This window comes from Gobius niger (genome assembly GCF_951799975.1).
Source record: "Gobius niger genome assembly, chromosome: 21".
NCBI classification, from domain to species: Eukaryota; Metazoa; Chordata; class Actinopteri; order Gobiiformes; family Gobiidae; genus Gobius; species Gobius niger.
The window spans coordinates 35829-59217 of record NC_136872.1 but is presented as its reverse complement, the minus strand read 5'-3'; the positions used below and the strand labels follow the sequence as shown (position 1 = coordinate 59217).

Here is a 23389-nt window from a genome sequence, read left to right as displayed (position 1 = left end):
CTGTGACTGGACTATGTCTAAAGCATTGTATTTCATGTCCTCTCTAACAGTTTTCACGGCATAAAAGTAAAGCGCCCGTCTTTAAGAAGCCGTGCCTGTGTTCAATCCAATCCACTTTATTTATATAGCACATTTTATAAACAAGTGTTTCCAAAGTGCTGCACATAAAATCGGCAATATAGGAATAAAAAAATAAAATAAAATAAAAAAAAATATATGTATATATATAGAATAAAATCAAGTGAAACCAAACTATACATTTAGCTAAAACGATAAAATAGTTTAAAACATAAATAAGATGCAAGAATAAAAGAAATTTTATAAAATTTGTTAAAACAATAAAAGAAAATTAAAACAATAAAAGAAAATAAAAGACACAGAGGACCACACAACTCACGCGGTGTTAAAAGCCCGAGAATAAAAGTGGGTTTTAAGACGAGATTTAAAACACTCCAGGGTGGGGGCCGTACGGACGTGAAGGGGCAGAGCATTCCACAGCTTAGGGCCGACAACGGAGAACGCTCTGTCCCCTCGGGTTTTACGGTTCGTCTTAGGAACCACAAGCTGGAGCTGGCCCTCAGACCTCAGAGCGCGCGCTGGGGAGTAAATTTGGATGAGGTCTGTGAGGTACTGAGGGGCCAGTCCATTCAAAGCTTTAAAAACAAACAATAAAACCTTAAAATCAATTCTAAAATTAACTGGAAGCCAGTGCAAAGAAGCAAGAATTGGTGAAATATGTTCATATTTTTTGGTTCCTGTTAAAAGCCGTGCCCCAGAATTCTGGACTAACTGCAAGCGGTAAAGAGCATTTTGGCTGATTCCTGTATACAGTGCATTGCAGTAGTCCAGGCGAGTGGAGATAAAAGCGTGCACGACTTGTTCAAAGTTTTTCAAACTTAAAAACGGTTTCACTTTGGCTAAAAGACGAAGGTGATAAAAACTCGATTTAACAACGGCGCCGATCTGTTTATTTAGTTTAAAATCACAGTCAACAATGACGCCAAGGCTGGTGGCTGAGGGACGGACATATTGTTGTAGGGGACCCATGTCATTTTGGGGGTCCCAGGGGAGCCACAATAATATTTCGGAGCCACAATAATATTTGAAAGAGCTAAGTTCAATCAGCGGCAGCAAGAGATGGGCGAGTCGGCTGACGGCTTTATCACCGCGCTGCATTGTTTAGCCGAACACAACTTGACAGTGTGCGCGCTAAACCACAAGGGGGCGCCAGACCCAAACAAAACAAAATGCAGCCCAGACAAGGATTTTTCAAAGCCAAACCATGCACAAGATGTGGAGACACAAAAGGTCACGCTTATCAGCTATGTCCGGCTAAAGCCGTCACATGCAATAATTGCAAAAAGAAAGGACATTTTGCTAGAGTGTGCAGGTCCAAGAAAATGCATGAGGTCAATGTAGAAATAATGACAGAAGATTCTTCATCAGAGGACATTTCATTTTTGGGCTCACTGTCTAGTGATTCGTCAGATCCGTGGATGACTGAAATAAAAATGAACAAGTTCAATGTTGTGTTTAAAATTGACACAGGCGCCGATGTGACAGCAGTCCCAACTGACATGTATGTAAAAGGACAGTTCAATGAATTAAAACAAACCAGAAAAGTGCTGATGGGGCCAGGCCGGTCGCAGTTAAAAATCAAAGGCAAGTTTACAGCGACTCTCGAAAGAAAAGACAAAAGCATAATGGAAGACATTTATGTTGTTGAAGGACTAAGTACAGCTTTACTGAGCAGGCAAGCAGCCACTGCACTACAGCTTGTAGCTAGGCTCGATACAGCTACTTTGGACACTAAAGAAACAGTCAAGCAGGAATTTCCGGAGCTGTTCACAGGACTATGGAACTATGAAAGGAGAATACAATATTGTACTTAAACCGGGAGCTCAACCATTCTCCATTTCAACTCCAAGGCGCAATTCTCTCCCTCTACTGCCAAAGGTTAAAGAGGAACTGTACCGCATGGAGCAACAAGGAGTCATCTCCAAGGTGGAGCAGCCTACAGAATGGTGCGCGCCTATGGTGGTGGTTCCCAAACCGGCACGAGAACGAGTGAGAATATGCTCTGACTTGACTCAACTCAACAAATCTGTGTTAAGAGAGAGGCACCAGCTACCTTCAGTAGAAAACACACTGGGACAGCTCTCAGGCGCCAAGGTATTTTCAAAGCTAGATGCCAATGCAGGTTTCTGGCAGATTCCTCTTTCAAAAGATTCATCGTTGCCCACAACCTTTATAACTCCCTTCGGTCGCTATTGCTACAATCGACTGTGCTTTGGACTCTCTTCAGCGCCAGAACACTTCCAGAAACGCATGCAGCAAATCCCGGAGGGCTTGGAGGGTGTCGCGTGTCAAATGGATGACGTCCTCATCTGGGGAGTGGATCAAAAAGAGCACGACGAAAGGCTAAGGAAAGTTGTCACACGTCTGCGGGGCGCAGGTGTGACGCTGAATGACAAGTGTGAATTTTCAAAGACTAAAATCAAGTTCCTAGGTCAGATCATTCAGGCATCTGGAGTCAGCCCCGACCCAGTAACGGCCATGAAGGAGCCAACCAACATTTCCGAGGTGAGACGGTTCCTGGGAATGGCAAACCACCTGGGAAAGTTTTTGCCACACTTGGCAGAGAAGACACGCCCACTTAGAGATCTGTTGAGAAAAACAAACATGTGGTCATGGGGACCTCAACAGATACATGCTTTTGAAAGCATAAAAAAGGACTTGACAACACCCCCTGGACTAGCACTGTATGATCCCTCTGCGGACACGCTAGTCTCAGCGGATTCATCTTCTTATGGACTTGGTGCTGTTCTGTTACAGAAAACTAGCAGTTCAGATTGGAAACCAGTGGCATATGCATCACGAGCGTTGAGTGCCACAGAGCAGCGCTATGCACAAATCGAGAAAGAAGCGCTAGCCACAACATGGGCTTGTGAAAGATTTGCAGAGTTTTTGATCGGAAATAACTTCCACATCCAAACCGACCACAAACCTCTAGTTCCACTGCTAGGCGCAAGAAATCTGGATGAACTGCCTCCACGTATACAACGTCTGAAAATGCGTCTGATGAGATTTTCATTGACCATATCGCACGTGGCTGGCAAAGAGATCGCAACAGCTGATGTTCTGTCGAGAGCACCAGTGGCATGTTCAGAGGAGCGACTACGCGAGGAGGAGATCAACCTCTATGCCGACACCGTCTTAGCCAGCCTCCCTGCAACTGAGAAAAGACTCAAGGAGATACAGACTCACCAGGACAAAGATGACATTCTGCAACAGCTCAAGTGGTTTTGTGTAAGTGGTTGGCCGGACAAGTTTTCAATTGAAAAGACTTTTCTGCCATACAGGTGAACTGACTGTTCAGAATGGTTTGTTGTTACTAGGCTGTAGGCTTGTCATACCGAAAACACTCAGGGGTGACATACTAAACAAACTACACGAGGGCCACTTAGGAATAACAAAGTGCAGAGAACGTGCTAAACAATCCGTATGGTGGCCAGGTCTTAGCAAGGATCTAACACAGCTCATTGAGAACTGTGACACATGTGCCCGTGAGCGAGTTAACAACAAAGAGACTATGTTAGGAACTGAATTTCCTTCCAGACCATGGTGTACAGTAGGCGTAGATCTGTTTCAGTTTGGTAAAAACCAGTATCTCGCTATTGTAGATTATTTCTCAAGGTTTTTTGAGGTAGCCAAACTTTCTTGTACAACTTCGAAAGCTGTTATTACCCACTGTAAGTCTATCTTTGCTAGACATGGTATACCTGAGGTTGTGCGCTCAGACAATAGTCCACAATTTGCGTCTGAAGCGTTCCGAAAGTTTGCACAAATGTGGGGGTTTTCACATGTCACATCCAGTCCGCACTTCCCACCGAGTAATGGGGAGGTGGAGCGGGCGATACGGGCTATCAAAAGTCTACTAAAGAAATCCAGTGATCCCTACTTAGCTTTAATGGCTTACCGTGCCTCACCCTTAGCCGATGGTTATAGTCCGACTGAACTGCTCATGGGGCGTAAGATACGTACTACTGTTCCTGTCATTCCTTCTCAGCTCAATCCAAAAGGAGCTGATTTGGGAAAGTGAAGGAGAAAGAACAGACTTACAGACAAAAACAAAAACTGAACTTTGACAAAAGACACAGAGCTCACAACATGCCCAGCTTAAATCCCGGAGACCACGTGTGGGTAAGGGACATGCAACAGAGAGGAACTGTAGTGTCTTCTACAGACACACCAAGATCCTACATCATTGAAACGTCAAGCGGCAACCTCCGGAGAAACAGGTATCATCTCTCACGCACACCTGTAGCTCCTGAGCCACACATCACCGTCCCAGATACGGCGGAAAGCAACCCTTCAGAGACTGTGCATAGACCGGTCTCACCTGAGGTACTCCGTGAATATAACCAGCAAACACCCGAGTCGGAGAGACGCTATCCTTCTCGCATCAGAAAGACACCGGAGTATCTTAAAGACTATGCAACATGAGTTGACGGGTTTTTTGGGGCAGAATAATCCTCATATTCAACTCTAGGGTTTGGGCAGTCTACCCCATTCCCTCGTTCAGCCTAAATGCCGTTCATAAAAAGATGTCAATTGTTTAAGTTCATCAGTTAAAAAAAAAAAAAAAAAAGATACATTGTTTAAGACACAAAAGAAAATGTCAAATGTTTTTACAGGGTGCACAATGTCTGGTATTGATGCATATGATTTCAGCCTCTACAGCATACGTGATAAAAAACTGAATATTGCTACACTAAGATTAGTTCCTGTAAAGAAAGGGGGATGTAGATAGGCTGGGTAGGAACCTTTGTATGCCCTGTATGTTCCTGGGGGAGGACAATAAAATGTTCCGCTTTGGACTTGGACCTGCCTTTGTCTCGTCTCTATCTAAAGGGTTTCTATGTACCTATCAAACATTAGAACAGTCCTTAATTGGAGACTTTTCGCTATCTGTAAAGCGAGTTCACCCACTAGTAAAGGCAGAATAATGAGAGTTACCAGAATCCATTTGTAGTTTTACTTTAGTCTATAGTAGGTGACAAGAAGTAGAAGTTTTGTCACCAGAGCAGGTGGTTTTTGGAGGTCAGGAGAAACGGGAGAACCGCCTTCAGTCTCCTCTGAAACGGTGCACCTGGGTTTGTCCCTGTTTCAGAGCGTGGTGTTCTGCACTGGTCAGCTCCTCTACCACCTTCCTCTTCCTCCTGCACAGCTCCCTCCGCTCCACAACAGTCCTTCGCAAAAAAATTGGATGATTAACAAATTAAAAATAACGACAGAATGACATTAACTTTATGATCGTTAGTTTTATTAAAAGTTCGATATTTGACACATGAGGAGAAATGTCTTTTCTTTTGGATTTTGTCATTTGACATTTTCAATCATGTAAATATATGTTTGTACAATTACAGGATTATTCAAACATGAAAGACACAAAAAAAATACCAATGTTTTAGATGAGGAGAAAACACAATATAAACACTATAAATGTGTAGAAGAAAATTATGTCTTTAATTGAACGTCTCTGGGACATATTTTAATCTCTTTGGTTTTAGCGTCTCCAGCTTTACCAACAGAAATATAAGGGAAGATTTTCTCCTTGAATCTGTCTGTGTGAGAGCAGATCAGAGACATGTCGTCAGTGTTGTAGAAAGACACTTTCCCCTCGTCATAATCCAGGCGCACTCGGATCTTCTCAGGTCTGAGCTTTACATTCAGTTTTTTATCAACAACATTGTATTTTCCATCTGTAAGTTCTAAACACCAGACTCCATGTTTTGGAGTTGCAGATGTTTCTCCCTTCCTGTCGACAGACTCTTTGGTCACTCCTATGATCCAGTCTGAATGGTCTCCCACCTCCACGTCCCACTGGTGTGAGCCGCAGCTCCACCCCTCACTGCCCAGAACTGAAGCAGATCTAATGAATCTCTCTGGATTATCAGGGACCTGTTGTTTAGTTTCTCCACCTCTCACTCTGTTCAGATCCTCAGACAGATGAAGCCATTCGTTTGCAGTGTTTGGGTCTAGAATGACTGGGCGGTCGTGGACCTGGCTCCTCATCTTCTCCCAGGCCTTAAAGCCCATGTTGCCCAGGACTGTGGCCTGGTTTATCAGGAGTCCTGGGCCCAGTCTTAGTGTTGGCTGTGAGAGGAGTGAGCGGGAGCTTTTCTGACTGTGTGAGTACTGTCTGATAAAGTCCATGTGTTCCCTCTTCAGCTGCTGCTCCACAGTGGAGATGTTCTTGTTCAGAGTGGACAGCAGCTCCCTGACCTTCTCCAGCTCTGAGTCCATGGTGTGAAGCTGTCTGCTCCGCTCCTCCCTCAGAGCTGTCAGCCTCAGCTCCTCCTCTCGCTGTAGGAACCGGTGGAGTCGCTCAAAGGTCTCCCTGATGTGACGTGCACACGCCTCTGCCTGCCTCTCCGAGTGAACACGCACTTCCTCATACTGTCGCTGTAAGGCCGAGGCCTGCTCTCTCTGTTCAGTCAAAGGCTTTAGCTCCGACTGTAGCTGCTCCTTTAACCCAGACACTGCCTCCTCCACAGACACCACAGTGTGGTCTCGGTGCTGAGAGAACTCACAGATAGAGCACAGAGCACGAGCCTCGTCCAGACAGAACAGAGCAGGAACCCAAGGGTGTTTACTGCAGACCCCCCCCTCTGCTTCAGTCTGAGGGGGTTTACTGCAGACCCCCCCCCTCTGCTTCAGTCTGAGGGGGTTTACTGCAGACCCCCCCCCTCTGCTTCAGTCTGAGGGGGTTTACTGCAGACCTCCCCTCTGCTTCAGTCTGAGGGGGTTTACTGCAGACCCCCCCTCTGCTTCAGTCTGAGGGGGTTTACTGCAGACCCCCCCTCTGCTTCAGTCTGAGGGGGTTTACTGCAGACCCCCCCTCTGCTTCAGTCTGAGGGGGTTTACTGCAGACCCCCCCCCTCTGCTTCAGTCTGAGGGGGTTTACTGCAGACCCCCCCCTCTGCTTCAGTCTGAGGGGGTTTACTGCAGACCCCCCCTCTGCTTCAGTCTGAGGGGGTTTACTGCAGACCCCCCCTCTGTATATATATGTATGTTACCCCCACAACCATACTTTCCTTTTTTAACTGGTCCAAACCTGATCAAAATCAGTCTAAAACTGGTCTAAACCAGCATAAACCAGTCTTAAAGTTGTGAAAAGAAGCAAAAACTTTAGTTTAGATCTAAACCAGTCTAAACTTGATCTAAACCAGTCTAAACTTGATCTAAACCAGTCTAAACTTGATCTAAACCAGTCCAAACTTGATCTAAACCAGTCTAAATTTATCTAAACCAGTCTAAACTTGATCTAAACCAGTCTAAACGTGATCTAAACCAGTCTAAACTTGATCTAAACCAGTCTAAACCTGATCTAAACCAGTCTAATCTTGATCTAAACCAGCCTAACTTGATCTAAACCAGTCTAAACTTGATCTAAACCAGTCTAAACCTGATCTAAACCAGCCTAACTTGATCTAAACCAGCCTAACTTGATCTAAACCAGTCTAACTTGATTTAAACCAGTCTAAACTTGATCTAAACCAGTCTAACTTGATCTAAACCAGTCTAAACCTGATCTAAACCAGCCTAACTTGATCTAAACCAGTCTAAACTTGATCTAAACCAGTCTAAACCTGATCTAAACCAGTCTAATCTTGATCTAAACCAGCCTAACTTGATCTAAACCAGTCTAACTTGATTTAAACCAGTCTAAACTTGATCTAAACCAGTCTAACTTGATCTAAACCAGTCTAAACCTGATCTAAACCAGCCTAACTTGATCTAAACCAGTCTAAACTTGATCTAAACCAGTCTAAACCAGCCTAACTTGATCTAAACCAGTCTAAACTTGATCTAAACCAGTCTAAACCTGATCTAAACCAGCCTAACTTGATCTAAACCAGTCTAAACTTGATCTAAACCAGTCTAAACCTGATCTAAACCAGCCTAACTTGATCTAAACCAGTCAAACTTGATCTAAAGTTTCAAGCTTCAAGTTTAATGGTTTTGTATAGCCCAATATCACAACAGAAGTTGCCTCACAGGGCTGCAACAAACATCAAGGCAATAAAACAGAGCAATAAATATGACAATTAAAAGTTCAGGTAAATATAATGGCAAATATAATGTCCAAAGGTAGCGACAAGCGGCGAGGGCCTCCCCCGTCCTTAGACTCTCCAGCACGGCAAGGAAAAACTCAAAAACCCGGCAGGAGAAAAGAGAAACCTTGGGGAAAACCACAGAAGGAGAGATTAGGGCTGTGCAATTAATCGAAATTCGATTACGATTTCGATTATTACACTTGACGATCACAACAATAGCATAATCGAGAACAAACGATTATTAAGGATGCCCTCCCGCTCGTCCATCCAAAGCACAAAAAGTCTGTCCTGCGCGGTTTGTGTGAGCGCGTCTGATAAGCTGAAACACCATCGCAGCCTGACAGAACTGTAAATAATATCATACTAGTATTTTTTTATACCTAACTCTTGAGATAACACCACTGTTAAGAGCTCACCTTGTGCTGAAAGGAGAACAGCTGTTCAGAAGCCTCAACATCCTTTGCTCAGACACTGGTTTTGTTTAGTACAAAAGTTTAAAACTCTTCCTCAGGAGCAGATCAATGGAGCTCAAAGCAAACTCTTATTATTTCATGCCACTGAGATGATTGTTTCTGTTCCCTTCGCATTTCACGTGCTAGAGGCTCACGCTTTGGTTTGACATAAAAACATTAGCGCTGTGTGATGATGTCATCAGGCCGCGCGGCTCTGTTGGACAGGTGTGAGGGCTGGCCAGCAGGGGGCAGGTGTCCCTATATGATTAGTTTAGAAACGTGAGTATATTTAAAAAATAAAAAAAATGCTCTTATTGTCCAAAGAAAATGTAGTCCATAGTTTTTTTTTTTAAATAATAATAAAAATGAATAAATAAAATAAAGATTTTTTTTCAGGCAACAAATAATCGTTTGAATAATCGTGATTTCAATTATTACTAAAATAATCGTGATTATTATTTTTTCTATAATCGAGCAGCCCTAGGAGAGATCCATTCCCATGGACGGACAGGCTATACACTGCGTTCCAAATTATTATGCAAATGACATTTTTCAACTCAAATAAGAGTCAGCATAATTTTCAAGTCTTTAACTAGTAGAGGATCATTTAAATGTGGTGGAAAAAATGTCCTAGTGATAACAGTATTTTTTTCAAAAATAAATATAGTAAATACCTCAAAATCCACTGTTCCAAATTATTATGCAACTCATCGTTTCAATACATTTTAAAGCTTGTAATTAACTGAAAATGGTCATTTGTTGTATTTGTAGCATTAGGAGGTCATATTTACTGAAATCAAAAGCTATTTCAATCAAAAAAATATTAACAGGTCAAGTTATATTTTACCAAAGGAGCCCTTGTGTGAAGCAGCTTCAAAATTCTTAAATCCATTGACTCCTAAAGACTAAAGACTAAAGACTAAAGACTTCCCCCGCTCACTTCCGTCAATAACCTTTAGGAGTTACTGCGCGGACGTTTTACTCCTCGTATCATTACGCCTCACAATATAGTCCCCCTTTTTATTTGCTTATAAAATCGACATGTTACATTTCTGTGTAAATATACTTCGCATGAAAACACTTCACGTAACTTTATTTAAATAGGGAACACTTGGAAGAGCTTGGTAGCTTCTATCGTGAGCTTTTTCGGAGCTATGTGACATGTGGGAGAGGCTGCGTATGTGCTCCGTTTGCGTGACAGAGCGCACGGACAAAGACCAGACGGGGATATATTAACTCGACTAAAGTGAGGTAAGAACATATTTTAGTATGTAAAAACGGTGGCCTATTCCTTTAAGCTAAAAGTTTACATCTAACTGATTTAAATATAAGCGAACGACCCATCACTGTTGAGGGAATAAGTCTCACTGATAAGAAATGTACAAATAAGTTTATTAGAGCTCATTTTGATGACTTTGCAAATCCTATATGTAAACAAAAATGGATCCCTATGAGTAGAAAACAATGGAGTACAATTTTTCTGTTACCTTATAAGTATATTCTTAATAATAAGGTCAAAGAGTGCTTATTCAAAATTATACATAGATATTACCCGGTAAAAGATTATATTTGTCGTTTTTTAAAAGATGTCAGTAACAATTGCTCCTTTTGTCAAGGTGATGGTGAAAGTATTGAACATTTATTTGTGGAATGTCCTTTTGTCTGCACTTTTTGGTCTGATGTACAGAACTACCTCACAAGAATATTTAGAAAGAGTTTTACATTGACAAAAAATCATATTTTACTGACCTTTGATAATACCGTCTTCACTTCAGATGAAACATTTCTAATAAACTTAATTATAATACTAGCAAAATATTATATCCACAAAATGAAATGGTGTGAAAAAATACCCTCATGGTTCCACTTTAAATAATCTGATTTAAAAATGTATTTGGCCTCCCTTGAGAGAATGAATGTAAATAATAAAAAAATAATTAAATCCATCACTCTTCTTGAAAAATACAATCTTATTGTAAAGTAGCAGACCCCTGTGTTGTTGTTGTTGTTTTTTTTGTTTTTTTGTTGTTGTTTTGTCTAATAGATTGTTTATTTGAACATGAACATGTTGCATCTATGTGTAAGATGAATTTGATTGAAAATAACCATATTGTGGTAAATTATCTAAACTTGCATTGATGTTAAATAAAAAAAAAAAAAAAAAAAAAAAGTTTATGTGGCCATTAGATGGTCTGGCTATGACGTATTTCCTGTCCGTTGCTCGCCCAATCACACGCTTATGCTACTGGACTAGCTTTAGAAGTAGCACCGCTGCGTTTATTGCATCATTTCCATCGCTCTCGGTGTATTTCCCATCGGAAAATCATCTCCCTGTGCGGCGGACATGTTCTTCTCTTAGCCTGATCTCTGTGGCGTGAAATATCTCCCGATATTCTGTGCATTCTGAAAAACAAACGGACTACGAGTACGCTGCACCTGTGGATTGAGCGACAGAGCGGGGAGGGGGGGAGAGAGATGAGCGCCTCCTTCACGCTGCTTTGTCATGACTCTTGTGGAATCGGATTTAAAATCAACTACCTATACTGAATGCTATCATGCAAAACAGCTAATATCTTCACTTGAAACATGCACAATCAATTAATATAGCCAGGTGTCTGCTAATACAAGCAAAAGGGTTGTGAATGGAATTATGGCCAGCAGAGGCAGGGTAAATGAGTAAATGCGAGTCAAGTTGAGTAGGGCGAATTCAGGTAATTATCAGGTAATTTGAGACAGCAGAAGCAAATGGCCTATGACTTCTGTTCTAAAAAAGCGTAAGCCTGAGTCAATAGTCTTTAATTCTTGCTCTGGGGTTAAGGATTAAAAAAACAACAAATTTCCCCCCCAACAACATGGGTCTGAGAAATGACATCTGCCCTCTGCCTGATTTTATCACAAGAGTCTCATATTTAAGTGATTGAAACACTGCATTATCTATTCTATCTTACAATCATGCATTGTGCTGGAGCAACACATTATATGTTTATTGTTTCAAAAATGCTGTGTATATTTTTACTTGTAACACTTTTAATGCCGTCCCAAATAGCAATAGAATTATATTTTTCACCTAGTTATTCATATAAGGAAGTGATGATCAAAAAAGTCATTTCCTTAATCTGAACAGTAATTGCGCTGTGGAACTTGCAAAAAGTGGTTTGAATCGCTGAGACGTCTTCACTGGACAAGTCACAAGCAAAAGTCACAAAATAAAAATCACAATTGACCCTACTATTCAAATGAAGTATAGGCACTCTCACTTGAGTAAAGAAATTAGGAACTCGTGACACTGTGAATACATCCTTTAATTGACAAAACTTAATTTTGACACATCGTGGAGACTGAGGTCCTTCGGAGTGAGCACACTTCTGCTCAGGACTTTTTATGACTCTGCGGTAGCATCTGCTGTCCACTACGCTGCTGTGTTTGGCTCCGGGCAGCACCATAGGCATGAACAGACTGAACACAACAAGAGAATATTAGTGAAGCTCACATCCATCATGTTTTTGATGGTAGGGGAAACCAGAGTACTGCCTTCAGTGTTCCTCTGAAACGGTGCACCACCTCCTGGGTTTCTCCCTGTTTCAGAGCGTGGTGTTCTGCATTGTCAGCTCCTTCACCTCCTCCTTCCTCATCCTATGAACCATATTGTAACATATCAGTGTCACTTTATCAAGCACTTAATTGTAAACTTTGCACTGCCAATTTGTCGTTTTGAAGCTGTTTGTTTTTGCAACGGTGGCGCAGTTGGTAGAGCGGGTCGTCTCATGATTGTAAGGATGTGGGTTTGAATCCCAGCTCCTGCAGGTGCACACTGTTGTAGCCTTGGCCAATATACATCACCCACGTTGCCTCCAGCATCTGCGTACATTGGTGCATGAATGAGACAGTGAATGGGTGAGTGGTTCCTTGCTGTAAAGCACTTTGAGTGTGATGAAGGTAGAAAAGCGCTATAACAGTTGAGTAAAGTGTGTTCAATGAAAAATGGAACCTATTAGAGGCAGTCTTTCATGGAAAATTGTTACTAGGCTATTTATATTTGTTTGCACACCCATTTTTGTACACATACTCCTGCGGGTTGCTTCTATCCAGTCAGCCAGGTAGGAAAAAAACAAATAACAATTTAGAGTAAGATTGTGTCAGACATTTCATACGGCAATGGTACAAACATTAATGTCATTAATGTCAATTTTTGCATTAGGACATTTACTAAGCCTGCCTTTACGACTGAGTGTAGGCTACATCTGGTTGCAACAGCAACACAATTTGCTGCCGCTTTTCACATGTACCACAGAATGTAATGTATAGGCAGACTGAAGGCCTATTTTGTTCTCTATGATATGAGGTTGTAAGTTGTAAACATAATAATAATAATAATAATAATAATAATAATAATAATAATCTGCCATCTCAGTGATTTGATCATTATTTACTATAAACTGTAAATGCACATTCATTTATTGCTGATCATAGGTAAAAAAAAATCAAATCAAATAAAACTATTAAACTGGTAAGTAAGTGTGGCATCTCATGACACATAACATACAGTACAAGAAGATTCGTCGAAGTTTACACTCATTCATTACACTTACAAGGAACTAACTTAAAGTATTAAACTAGTCACTTACTATACGTACTGAGCGGCTACGTTGAAAGAGGTACCACAAGTACAGCAAAGTGCTTAATATATGACTGCACAGGACACAAACTGTTTGTCATTCCACATGACAAAGCACAGCGGCGTGAAGTAGACGCTTGTGTCCCTGCTGTCTGTCTGTCTGTCGGTCTCTCTCTCTCTCCCCCCCTCCCCGCTCTGTCGCTCAGTCCACAGGTGCAGCGCAGATCAACTTGAGATCAACTCGTAGTCCGTTTGTTTTTCAGAATGCACAGAATATCGGGAGATATTTCACGCAACAGAGATCAGGCAAAGAGAAGAACATGTCCGCCGCACAGGGAGTTGATTTTCCGAAGGGAAATACACCGAGAGCGATAGAAATAATGCAATAAACGCAGTGGTGCTACTTCTAAAGCTAATCCAGTAGCATAAGCGTGTGATTGGGCGAGCAACGGAGAGGAAATACGTCATAGCCAGACCATCTAATGGCCACATAAACTCGAACACCGTCTTCAACTGGCACTGCCCTCACTCAGGAGGAGCAGGGTGAGCAGAAACAACCGTGAGAAGAGCTGACGTTGAATATCAGGTGAGCTTTTATATTAACGCAGGATATAAAGAGGTACATACATACATACAACACACTCGTAGCCACATGTACAGTGCATTAGCAGAGCGCCTTTCATTATGCATGTTACTTCTTTATATACACATTACATGTAATTCCAGCAATGCGAAACTATAGGGAGCATAGCTGTTGTTTATTTGAATGGTGAATGGTGGGCAAACAGCTATTTTTTCCATGCATGAAGAGCTGTTTGAATAGATCACAGATCTTTTATAGCGCAGATCTTTTTTACAGAAGCAATGCTCTATTTGTGAACATTGTTTTGACCCATCATAGAACTATTATTATCTGCTTAATACATTTGCATTGCCCACCAGAGCCTCAAGCGTGACAACACAGCGATCCCCCTCCATAGATTTTACTTGAAGTGAGTTGGGAAGTGATCCTATTACAATTATTGCTATGTTTTTGTTTTTAAACGACAGGCTTAGAGTCAATCCTCTGGCAGTAACAGCTCAGTAAGGCCACAATAATTTATTTCCTATTGATCTGATTACATATATTTCCACATCACTAAGCTATAATTTGCACTATAGTTGTAAAAAAAATATGTATATACCTAAATAAAAAAAAACCTAAAATAGAAATTGATGTTTTGTCCTAGTGTCCCTACTTTGGTATTTTTATTAGTCAAAGTTGTATATTTGTGATTTGTATTTTCTCAGCAAAAGAGAAGTTTGGCATTCTCAGTAACAGCGTGTATCTCATGGATGATAGTGGGACAGAGGTTGATGAAGATGTGTTTGCTGATATTGTAGAAGCAAACCCGAATATGACTTGGACAATTGTTGATTCCCTCTCAGTCCCAGGCAAGAAAAAATATATATATATTTTAGTACACTGCACAACAACTTTATGTAAAAGCATTGTCCATGTTTTTCTTTCTCCATTTCAGATTCACCTGCTTCATCTTCCTGTACAGACACCCTGTCTCTCTCATCACGGTCACCTGAGTCTGATCATTACTTCACATCACCAAAGCGGCTGAGGGTTGATGACAATTCCATAGAAGCGAAAGAGGTGAGATTGTATTCTGCATTTTGTGTACTTTGTGTGTTTAGTTGGATGATAATTTGATCACTTTTTTGAATACTTGTCTTTTGCACTTTTTGTTTAAAGCTTGTCAAAACGCTTTTGGAATCAAAGACTGGAGGAGAAAGAATACTCCAGGAATACCAGCCAGTCCAAAAAGATAACGGATCAAGTATGTCGGAAGCTTGTCAATATGGTCGTCGCTGATATGATGGAGAAGTACGGGTATGCATAATGCTTTTTTATGTACAGAATTTCTAGAAAACATTTAACATTTTGAGAGATTTGAAATATTAATGGTGAAGTAAATTAAATTAAGATTGTTTATTATCAATTCAGGAGCGCTCCACCTATGGACATTCGAACCAGATACGCTGTTGGCATTGTTGCACCTTTCCCTTTTCTTAAAGATCCCTACTCCCAAAAAGGATATGTGAGTAGACATTTTCAGACAGTACATTTTATGAAAAAATTAAACAACATTGAAAAAAAGGAGATTTAAATATGTCATAAACAACATCCCTGTTCTGTTTCTTTGACGCAAGCAGTAATGAGGGGTACATCGCTTGGAAGTTAAAGAACATGCAGAGGGAGCAAAGCCTTGGCAGGAGGAGCAGCAGCTCTACCAACACTAAAGAAAAGGGACCAGAGGTTGAAAGAGTGGTGGCTACAGCTGAGCAGTTAGAAGGGGACCAGTGTTTGGAGGCCATCTCTCTCCTGAAGCACAGCACAGACACCGAACAGATCTTCATGAAAATGAAACAAACATTCCAGTACAGCCAGACACTGATTCATAATCCTGAGAAGTCTAGCATCGTGTTCACAGTCTTTTCCTTGACACAGTGGGATTGGTGAGTTTTATATTTTAGTTATGTTTAGTTGGAACAAATAGTCACTGTGTCTCAAATCTATCCTCATCTGCCATGTGATTTCTTTTTCTCCCATAGGTCCAACAAGACTTCCAGCTGCTGTTTGGAGACGAGACCGTGTCAAAATTGTTGGAAAAGTGGGGGACGTCACTGAAAACTAAAATTATCCTAGAAGCAAACAACATCACCAAAACTCCCATGCTTGAGTCTCTGATCCATGCTGCTGAGGGGAATCCAGATGAAGATGTTTCGAGTAAGTTAACAATCACAATCACATTTTGTTCATGTTCAACTGTTCAATCATGAGTGATTAAGTAAAAATGTATATTATTAAGGCTGGGACAGTGACATGGCCTCCCTGCTGCTGATGGTTTTTCTTCTGTCTCCTGCGCCTGGTGGGAAAAAGAGACCTGCGAAGATCAGTGTACGGGAAGCTGTAGATCGTGTTGTGAAGTTTCACAAGGTCAGTGGCATAAGTTTGTACCAATGTTGGTCTCACAGCATTTCAGGTTGACTGCATCTTTTATAACCCTACTGTTTTCTCAGTCAATTCTTAAAGTGCCCAATGCGTGTACATTCATCACAAATGACGCTCAGTTTCTTAAGTTTTGATGTAGGCACACACTCCTAAGTTGTAGGACTAGGAAATGGTAAACGGTCACAATTGGTAAATGACACCACTGTCGTCCCATTAAATGTATATATTATACATTTTGTGCAAATCTCCCTGCTCTAACGCGCTGTACCTTTAAAGGAGCTATATCCTGCTATTTTAGCCATTCCAAAGTTAAGTATAGGCATTTATATGATATATTGTACCTTTACCACTATGGAGCACTCATTTTTGTGATAAATATAAGTGTTTTCTGGAGGTATTTTTCAAACCCGGAGACACAACGCTTCGATTCAGTTAACTCCGCCCCCTCTCTCCGCACATACAACTTTACCGTAAAATAAATAAACAGCAATAAGTGAAATTGCTTCACGATGCAGTTATACGGAGTTGTCATCTGCAACACAGCTTCATAAATGGCTAACACACATGCTAATATGCTAACACACAAACTAACCCGCGTTTGGATTGACTCACCGCTCTGCTCCATCGCTGTTCACATAGTGGGACTCGCGTTGGTTATAAATGTTAATCCACTTTGGTTCTGGCGAAAGTTCACCAAACATCCATCAGAGACAGTCACAGAAAAACACTATTTTGGCTGATAGTCGCTGAATCCCGGAGAAAAAAAACAGCTGAGTGGCCTCTTCCTGAAAAAGGTTGAATAAACTCCGTAGCCAAACGCGCTTCTTTTTCTCCGTGACATTATCTTAGTTAAGAATAAAGAACAGGTGTGTCCAGAGTAGGTAACGAGCTCCATCTTCAGCTGCAGCGCAAACATGACGTCTGACCTGGAAGCACCTCGGGCACATCCTTTTTATTTTTTTAATTATTTTTTATATATTTTTTTTCCTCTTTGTTTCTCTCTTACGACAGAAATAATGAAAACGCTGTTTTACAAATTAAAATCTGTCCGTAAGCATAGAATTAAGACATTACATTACAGACGTCGAGCACTTCCGTTCCGCTGTGACGACACAACTGAACACTCAGTCGTTCACCAGGAGAGGGAGGAGCAGCTGCTCAGAGAGCAGGATTCAGGAGGATTACTGAGAGCTGCGTGAATGAAGCCACAAACCACTCTGGGGTGTTTTTGATAAGGACATAGCATAACAACATGGCTAAAAGCTCCAAAAAGTCGATTTTGCATGATATAGGTCCTTTAAGGAACAGCTCCTCACGTCACTGCTGCCTCCCAATGACATGCGCACTGCTGCCTCAGGTGGTCAGTTCGCAGAGGGAGCGGTAGGAGTGAGACGGCAGGCCTCAGACTTTTGTGTGTTTCATTGAATTGTGTGCGTTTATGAATCTGTAAGTATGCTGACTGTATGTACAATTGTTACTACTCATTCTGTGTGTGCAATAGCATTTATAGAGGCAACTTCATATATATTTGTACCTTTGCTAAGTTCAATTGTTTCGCCTCACTCTGTCCGCCATTACGCACGAGGGCCGAAGTCATAAATCCCATGTCAGCATTGCGCAGCCCTTTGGCGCCCTCTTGCGGATTTACAACGCAACAGACAAATTTCATCAATTATATTCGTGTGCTTATATAAATGCAGTTAAATAACATTTTGATATGTTAATTGCCCATGTTATATTGCAATACGTTTATTTGACATTGTTTAATGGATAACACATTCTAATTGCATTTATTTTTGTTCTTTTATAGGTGACCACACACACACACACACACACACATTCACATGCCAACAGACTTTATATATATTTCACCTGTCTTGACACACCCAGCTACCTACCATTGCTCAGATACACCCTGCTACAACTCATCTGTACTGTACCTTCATTGTGGACATCATTAAAGACAAACTTAACCCTTTGGATCTGCTGCAGTCTTTCTGACCGAAGACTTAGGCCAGACTAGTGTAGACCCAGTAAACATCAACAATATTTCACAAGTGGTCCTTCGAGCCGGATCTACACGAGCTGTGCGCCATGGCAACATCCAGAGATTTCTTCGATGAGCAGCTTCCGCCAAGTCCCCGTCCCAGCAGAGTGCGGCGCATTCCCGGACATCTGGAGGACTTTGAGCTAAGTTACCCATTAACACGTCTTCAGCCATCCACAGGAATACCAGTATTACCACCTCTACTAAACTATGTTGCACAATTAAGTCCAGATAGATTGTCTACATGTTCTGCACCTGCCTACCAGTCTGCGGGGAATACAGAGGACACAATGCAGCGTTTAAAGGCACGCTGGCAGGCCATAAGCCAACAGATGAGAGCGTTGGAAACGGAGATGGGTAGCGTCCGATTGACCTCATATCCACAGAGTGCTTTCGCTCGACGTCAATATCCCTACAGCTTTGAGAGAGAGCCGCAGCAGTTCAATAGTCTCCCTCAGTTAGAGAGAATCAACCCAGAAGTAAGATCTCCACTTCGCTAACAGGAACAGGTTTTTCCGCTCCAACCTCTTCAGCGTCTGTCTACACCACAAGTACAGAATTTACCACATGTACCTCCTGTACCAACAGCATACCCCCTACAGCTTCTACCTCCTGCACCTTTTCAGCAGCAGCCTCCTCCAGCAGTGGGTCTGGTTTCAGCACCAAGGACAGCTCCTGTCCCCCCTGCAGTGCTCACAGCTCCACTCACACTCCCTAGCAGTTCAAGCTCAGCCTATTCACCTTATTCCGGAGGCTCGCGTGGGCACCGCCATGAATTGTGCCCGCCCCTTTTCTCCTATGTGTTAACATGGGACTGGAGAAGTCCGCATAAAATCAGTCACTACACGAAAACAAAGCCCTTTTCAGGCCGCACAGAGAAGCGCTGCAGTGTTGACATGTTGGTGCAAATGAACATTGGCCATTTTACACAAATCAATCGACTAAACATCAGATTTGAGCGGAGAATATTTTCCCTCGTTCTCCGTTAAAATGAACGGGCTTCACGCTCGACCGGAAGTGTCTGGAAAAAGAGGTGCCGAGACAACGCAAAAAGTGGCAAAAGTGGGCGGGGCGGAATAAGGTGAATAGAGCCTCAGTTTAACTGGCCTCCGCCACTGTCTCCTGTAGATTATGCTACAGCTGCTATGCTTCCACCCCTGTATGCACCTCCAGGCGCAACCACACAGCCTGTAGTTGGCCCTACTGACACTATAAACAGTGGACCCTGGTACAGTCAGTACTATACCGTACCAGGCACTTCTCAAGCTGTACCACCGAGTGTATACCCCTCTGCATATACCTCCTATGCAGTACAACCTCCTGCAGCACCTGTCAGCCAGCCTCCTCAGCTCCCTGCCAGTGTTAATGTATCTAACATGATGGAGATGGCTATTGCATCATCATTTGGCATCCCCAAGCCAAAGCTGTCCATCTTCAGCTCAGGTAAAGAGAGTGACTTCCTCATGCTGAAGAAAGGTTTAGACAGTGTGCTCGCACCCCACAGCCATCTAACAGAAGATTACAAATATCAAGTTCTTCTTGACCACTTGACATTCCCTGCAGCAGTCCAGATTGCCAAGAGGTATATTAACAGTACCACTCCGTACACCAGTGCCATTACTGCCCTTCAGCTGAGGTATGGCCAGCCCCGACAGTTGGTGCAGGGAGAACTCAAAGCAATCATGAATGCTCCCCCAGTGAAATCAGGTGACTATCAGGGCATTGAGGATTTTGCTGCTGCAGTGGGCACCCTGGTTGGCATGCTTAGTACTAAGGCCCCTCATCATCAGAGCTGGGTTGTGGATCCCACGTGGACACCTTGCTCACCAAGCTACCTCCCAACTTTAGAGACTCATTTGCTGAGCATTGCTTTAATAGGGGAATCATACAGAGCGGCAGTGAAAAGACCTACACTCTACCGGACTTATCTGAGTGGCTTGAACGTAAAGTACAAACTCTGCAAGTGTCACGCCGGCTAGGTACAGACTCCACTGAGTCTAGCAATGCAGACGTCAAGGAGAGAAGGAACAGAAAACAGCGGAAAGTCCACTGCAGTGCTACTTGGAAGTAACCAAAGTGCTGAGCCGCCTGTTACACAATCAGCTCATCCTCCACTCCAAACCAAGAAGCGGTAAAGATTCAAACTCTACTGTCCATACTGCAATAACCAAGAGCACTATTTAAATGCATGTGCAGATTTCACTAAGCTCACAAGTGAAGCCAAAGCAGGTTGGATCAAGGAGAAGAGGAAATGCTGGAAATGTGGCAGAGGACATGGGCCAGACAACTGCACACTCAAGAAGCCCTGCTCCACATGTGGCGAACAACACCTCCCTGTACTACATGAAGTAGCCCTCACTGAGAATATACTGCCTGTGAGTACATCCCCCAATGTTGTTTACATTGACCAGGCCACTCACTCAGGCAAAGTGATGTTAAAAGTTGTCCCTGTACGCCTCCATAACGGGAGAAAATACATGGACACATACGCTGTATTGGATGACGGCTCAGAGCGTACTATCATCCTGCCAGCAGCTGTCCGCCAGCTGGGCCTCTCCGGGCAAGAAGAAGTCTTATCCCTGAGAACTATCAGACAGGAGATAGTACGTTTAAAGGGAGCTACTGTGTCATTCAAAGTGTCAACGAAAACAAAGAAGTTGCAGAAATACAACATTGGTAATGCTTTCACAGCTTCTGAGTTGAACCTCGCGGAGCAGTCCTGTTCAGCTGAGCGCCTGCAGAGAGGTTATAACTACCTAAAGGACCTCCCTTTGCCATCCTCCGATAGAGTCAAGCCCATGGTCCTGATCGGGTCAGATCACCCGCACCTAATCACACCTAAGCAGCCTGTGAGAAGCGGTCCCATAGGTGGTCCTGTGGCTGTGTGCACCGCCTTGGGATGGGCAGTGCAGGGACCAGCCAACTTTCTACAGCAGCCTCCGCGAGAAAGTAGTTGCTTACACTTATCAGTTTTGTCCCCCTCAGAAGAGCTGCATCAGCATGTGGAGAGACTCTGGCAAATTGACACGCTGCCATTTCGCTCACCCAAAGAGGCCACACGCTCTGGAGAAGACAAGGCAGCCCTAGAACAACTGGAGCAGAAAAGCGTGAGGGTCACGGTAGATGGTGCAAGTCGCTATGCTGTGTCACTCCTGCGTAGAAAGAATTCTCCACTCTTACACGCTTCACCCAATGCTGTTATGCCTCTTCTTAGAGCCACCGAGCGCCGTCTCTCACACAATCCAGAACAGCTGTCAGTCTACAATGAGGAAATGCACAAACTGATTAAAGCTGGTTACACTGTGAAAATCAGCACAGAAGAACTTGAAAGCTCAGAGGAGTCATGGTTCTTGCCACACCATCTTGTATTCCACAATAGCAAACCCAGAGTTGTATTCAACTGCTCCTTTGTGCACCAGCAAGCCTGCCTCAATAGTAACCTCCTTCCAAGGTTCAACTTTATTAATGTCCCGAAGGAAATTATTATGCAGCAGGAGTCCACACATAATAAAGCAAAAACAAACAAATAAAACACAGTGAGACAACAATTGTGCTTGGGACAAAGATCATACAGTCACAGCATCATCAGTCACACAATCAGAATAAGATCAAGTAAAGCCTAATTTGCAGCAGCTTCACTGAGCAACATATGATCATTTACCTTCGCAACAGCCTCTGGAATAAAAGAGGCCCTGGCCCGACGAGTTCGAGTACAGGGCATTCTTAGCCTGCGTCCGGAGGGGAGTAGGTTAAACTCCTTAAAAAGCGGATGGTCCGGACACTCCATTATCTGTTGGGCTTTACGTACAACCCTTTGGCTGTAAAGGTCATGTAAAGGTCATGCAGCTGAGTCTGCTGTGCACCAATGATTTTACATGCTACTCTGACCAACTTCATCAAACAATTTTTGTTGGTCACAGAAAGAGCCCCAAACCAAGATACAAAACAAAATGTTAAAACTGAGTCAATAAAAGACTGGTAAAAGATGAGGACATGAGGACATTACAAACTCTAAATGAATTCATTTTTCTTAAAAAGAAGAGTCTTTGCTGCACTTTTTTGCAGATGGCGTCAGTGTTAGACTCAAAGCGCAAGTCCTTGTCAATAATAGTCCCGAGGTACTTGTATTCGCAGACTACTTCAACCGGTTTTCCCTGGATCACAGTGTTGGTGCCACTAGGGGGCGCCTTGCGGAAATCTATCAACATGTCCTTGGTCTTTGACACATTGATAGACAAATGAAATTGTTCACACCAATCAATAAAACCATCAGCGATAGGTCCATGGGCGCTCTTGCTGTTTGTTAAAAGACTCACAATGACTGTGTCATCTGCAAATTTCAGAAGATGCCTGTTCCCATACACACTTTTGCAGTCATTGGTATATAAAATAAAAAGCAAAGACGATAAGACGCAGCCTTGAGGAGATCCAGTGGAGGAGAGCATTTTGGAGGACACAACCCCATTCACTCTTACACACTGTGATCTGAGTGACAGGAAGTTCACAATCCAGCCAACAAGATTAAAATCCAAATTAAAAAGAGAAATCAGCTTCTCTGCCAGTAGGTAGGGCTGGATTGTATTGAAGGCCGAAGAGAAGTCTATGGACAGCAGTCGTGCGTGGCTTTTGGGGGCTTCCATATGCTGCACTAAAAGATTTAACAAAGTCAGTGTGGCATCCTCCACTCCTCTTTTTGCCCTGTAAGCAAACTGCATTGGGTCCAACTTATCCTGCACCTGATTTAAGACCTGCTGCTTAACTAATTTTTCCAGGGCCTTCATAACCAGTGAGGTAAGCGCCACAGGTCTATAGTCATTCAGGACCCTTGGACGGCTACATTTGGCAACAGGAACAATAGTGGCGTGTTTCCAATCTTCCTGGTCCCACACTGGGCTCTTCTCTTCTCGCAGTGCTCCTGAGATTCCGGGAATATGCCGTAGCCATCAGCGGAGACATACATGGCATGTTTCATCAGGTGCGTCTTCTCCTACAAGACCAGCCACTACTAGCGTAGCCCTGATGTTTACGAGTGGCGTGTGCTGCCATTCGGCACGACTTGCAGCCCGTGTTGTGCCATATATGCACTACAGCGTCATGTCCAAGACTACAGTGAAGGTAATGAAGATTTGGTTTATTCAGTATTGCAGG

The 23389-nt window shown here is 42.8% G+C and overlaps 1 protein-coding gene across 1 annotated transcript; it reads right to left on the bottom strand.

The window, feature by feature from the left end:
- Positions 1-5470: 5470 nt before the first annotated feature.
- On the bottom strand, positions 5471-12443 carry LOC306980700 (nuclear factor 7, brain-like; the record flags this gene model as incomplete). Its single annotated transcript, XM_079580128.1, has 2 exons — positions 5471-6737; positions 12416-12443. 2 exons carry the CDS (start codon positions 12441-12443, stop codon positions 5521-5523), a joined length of 1245 nt encoding a protein of 414 aa, XP_079436254.1. The 3' UTR covers positions 5471-5520.
- Positions 12444-23389: the final 10946 nt, after the last annotated feature.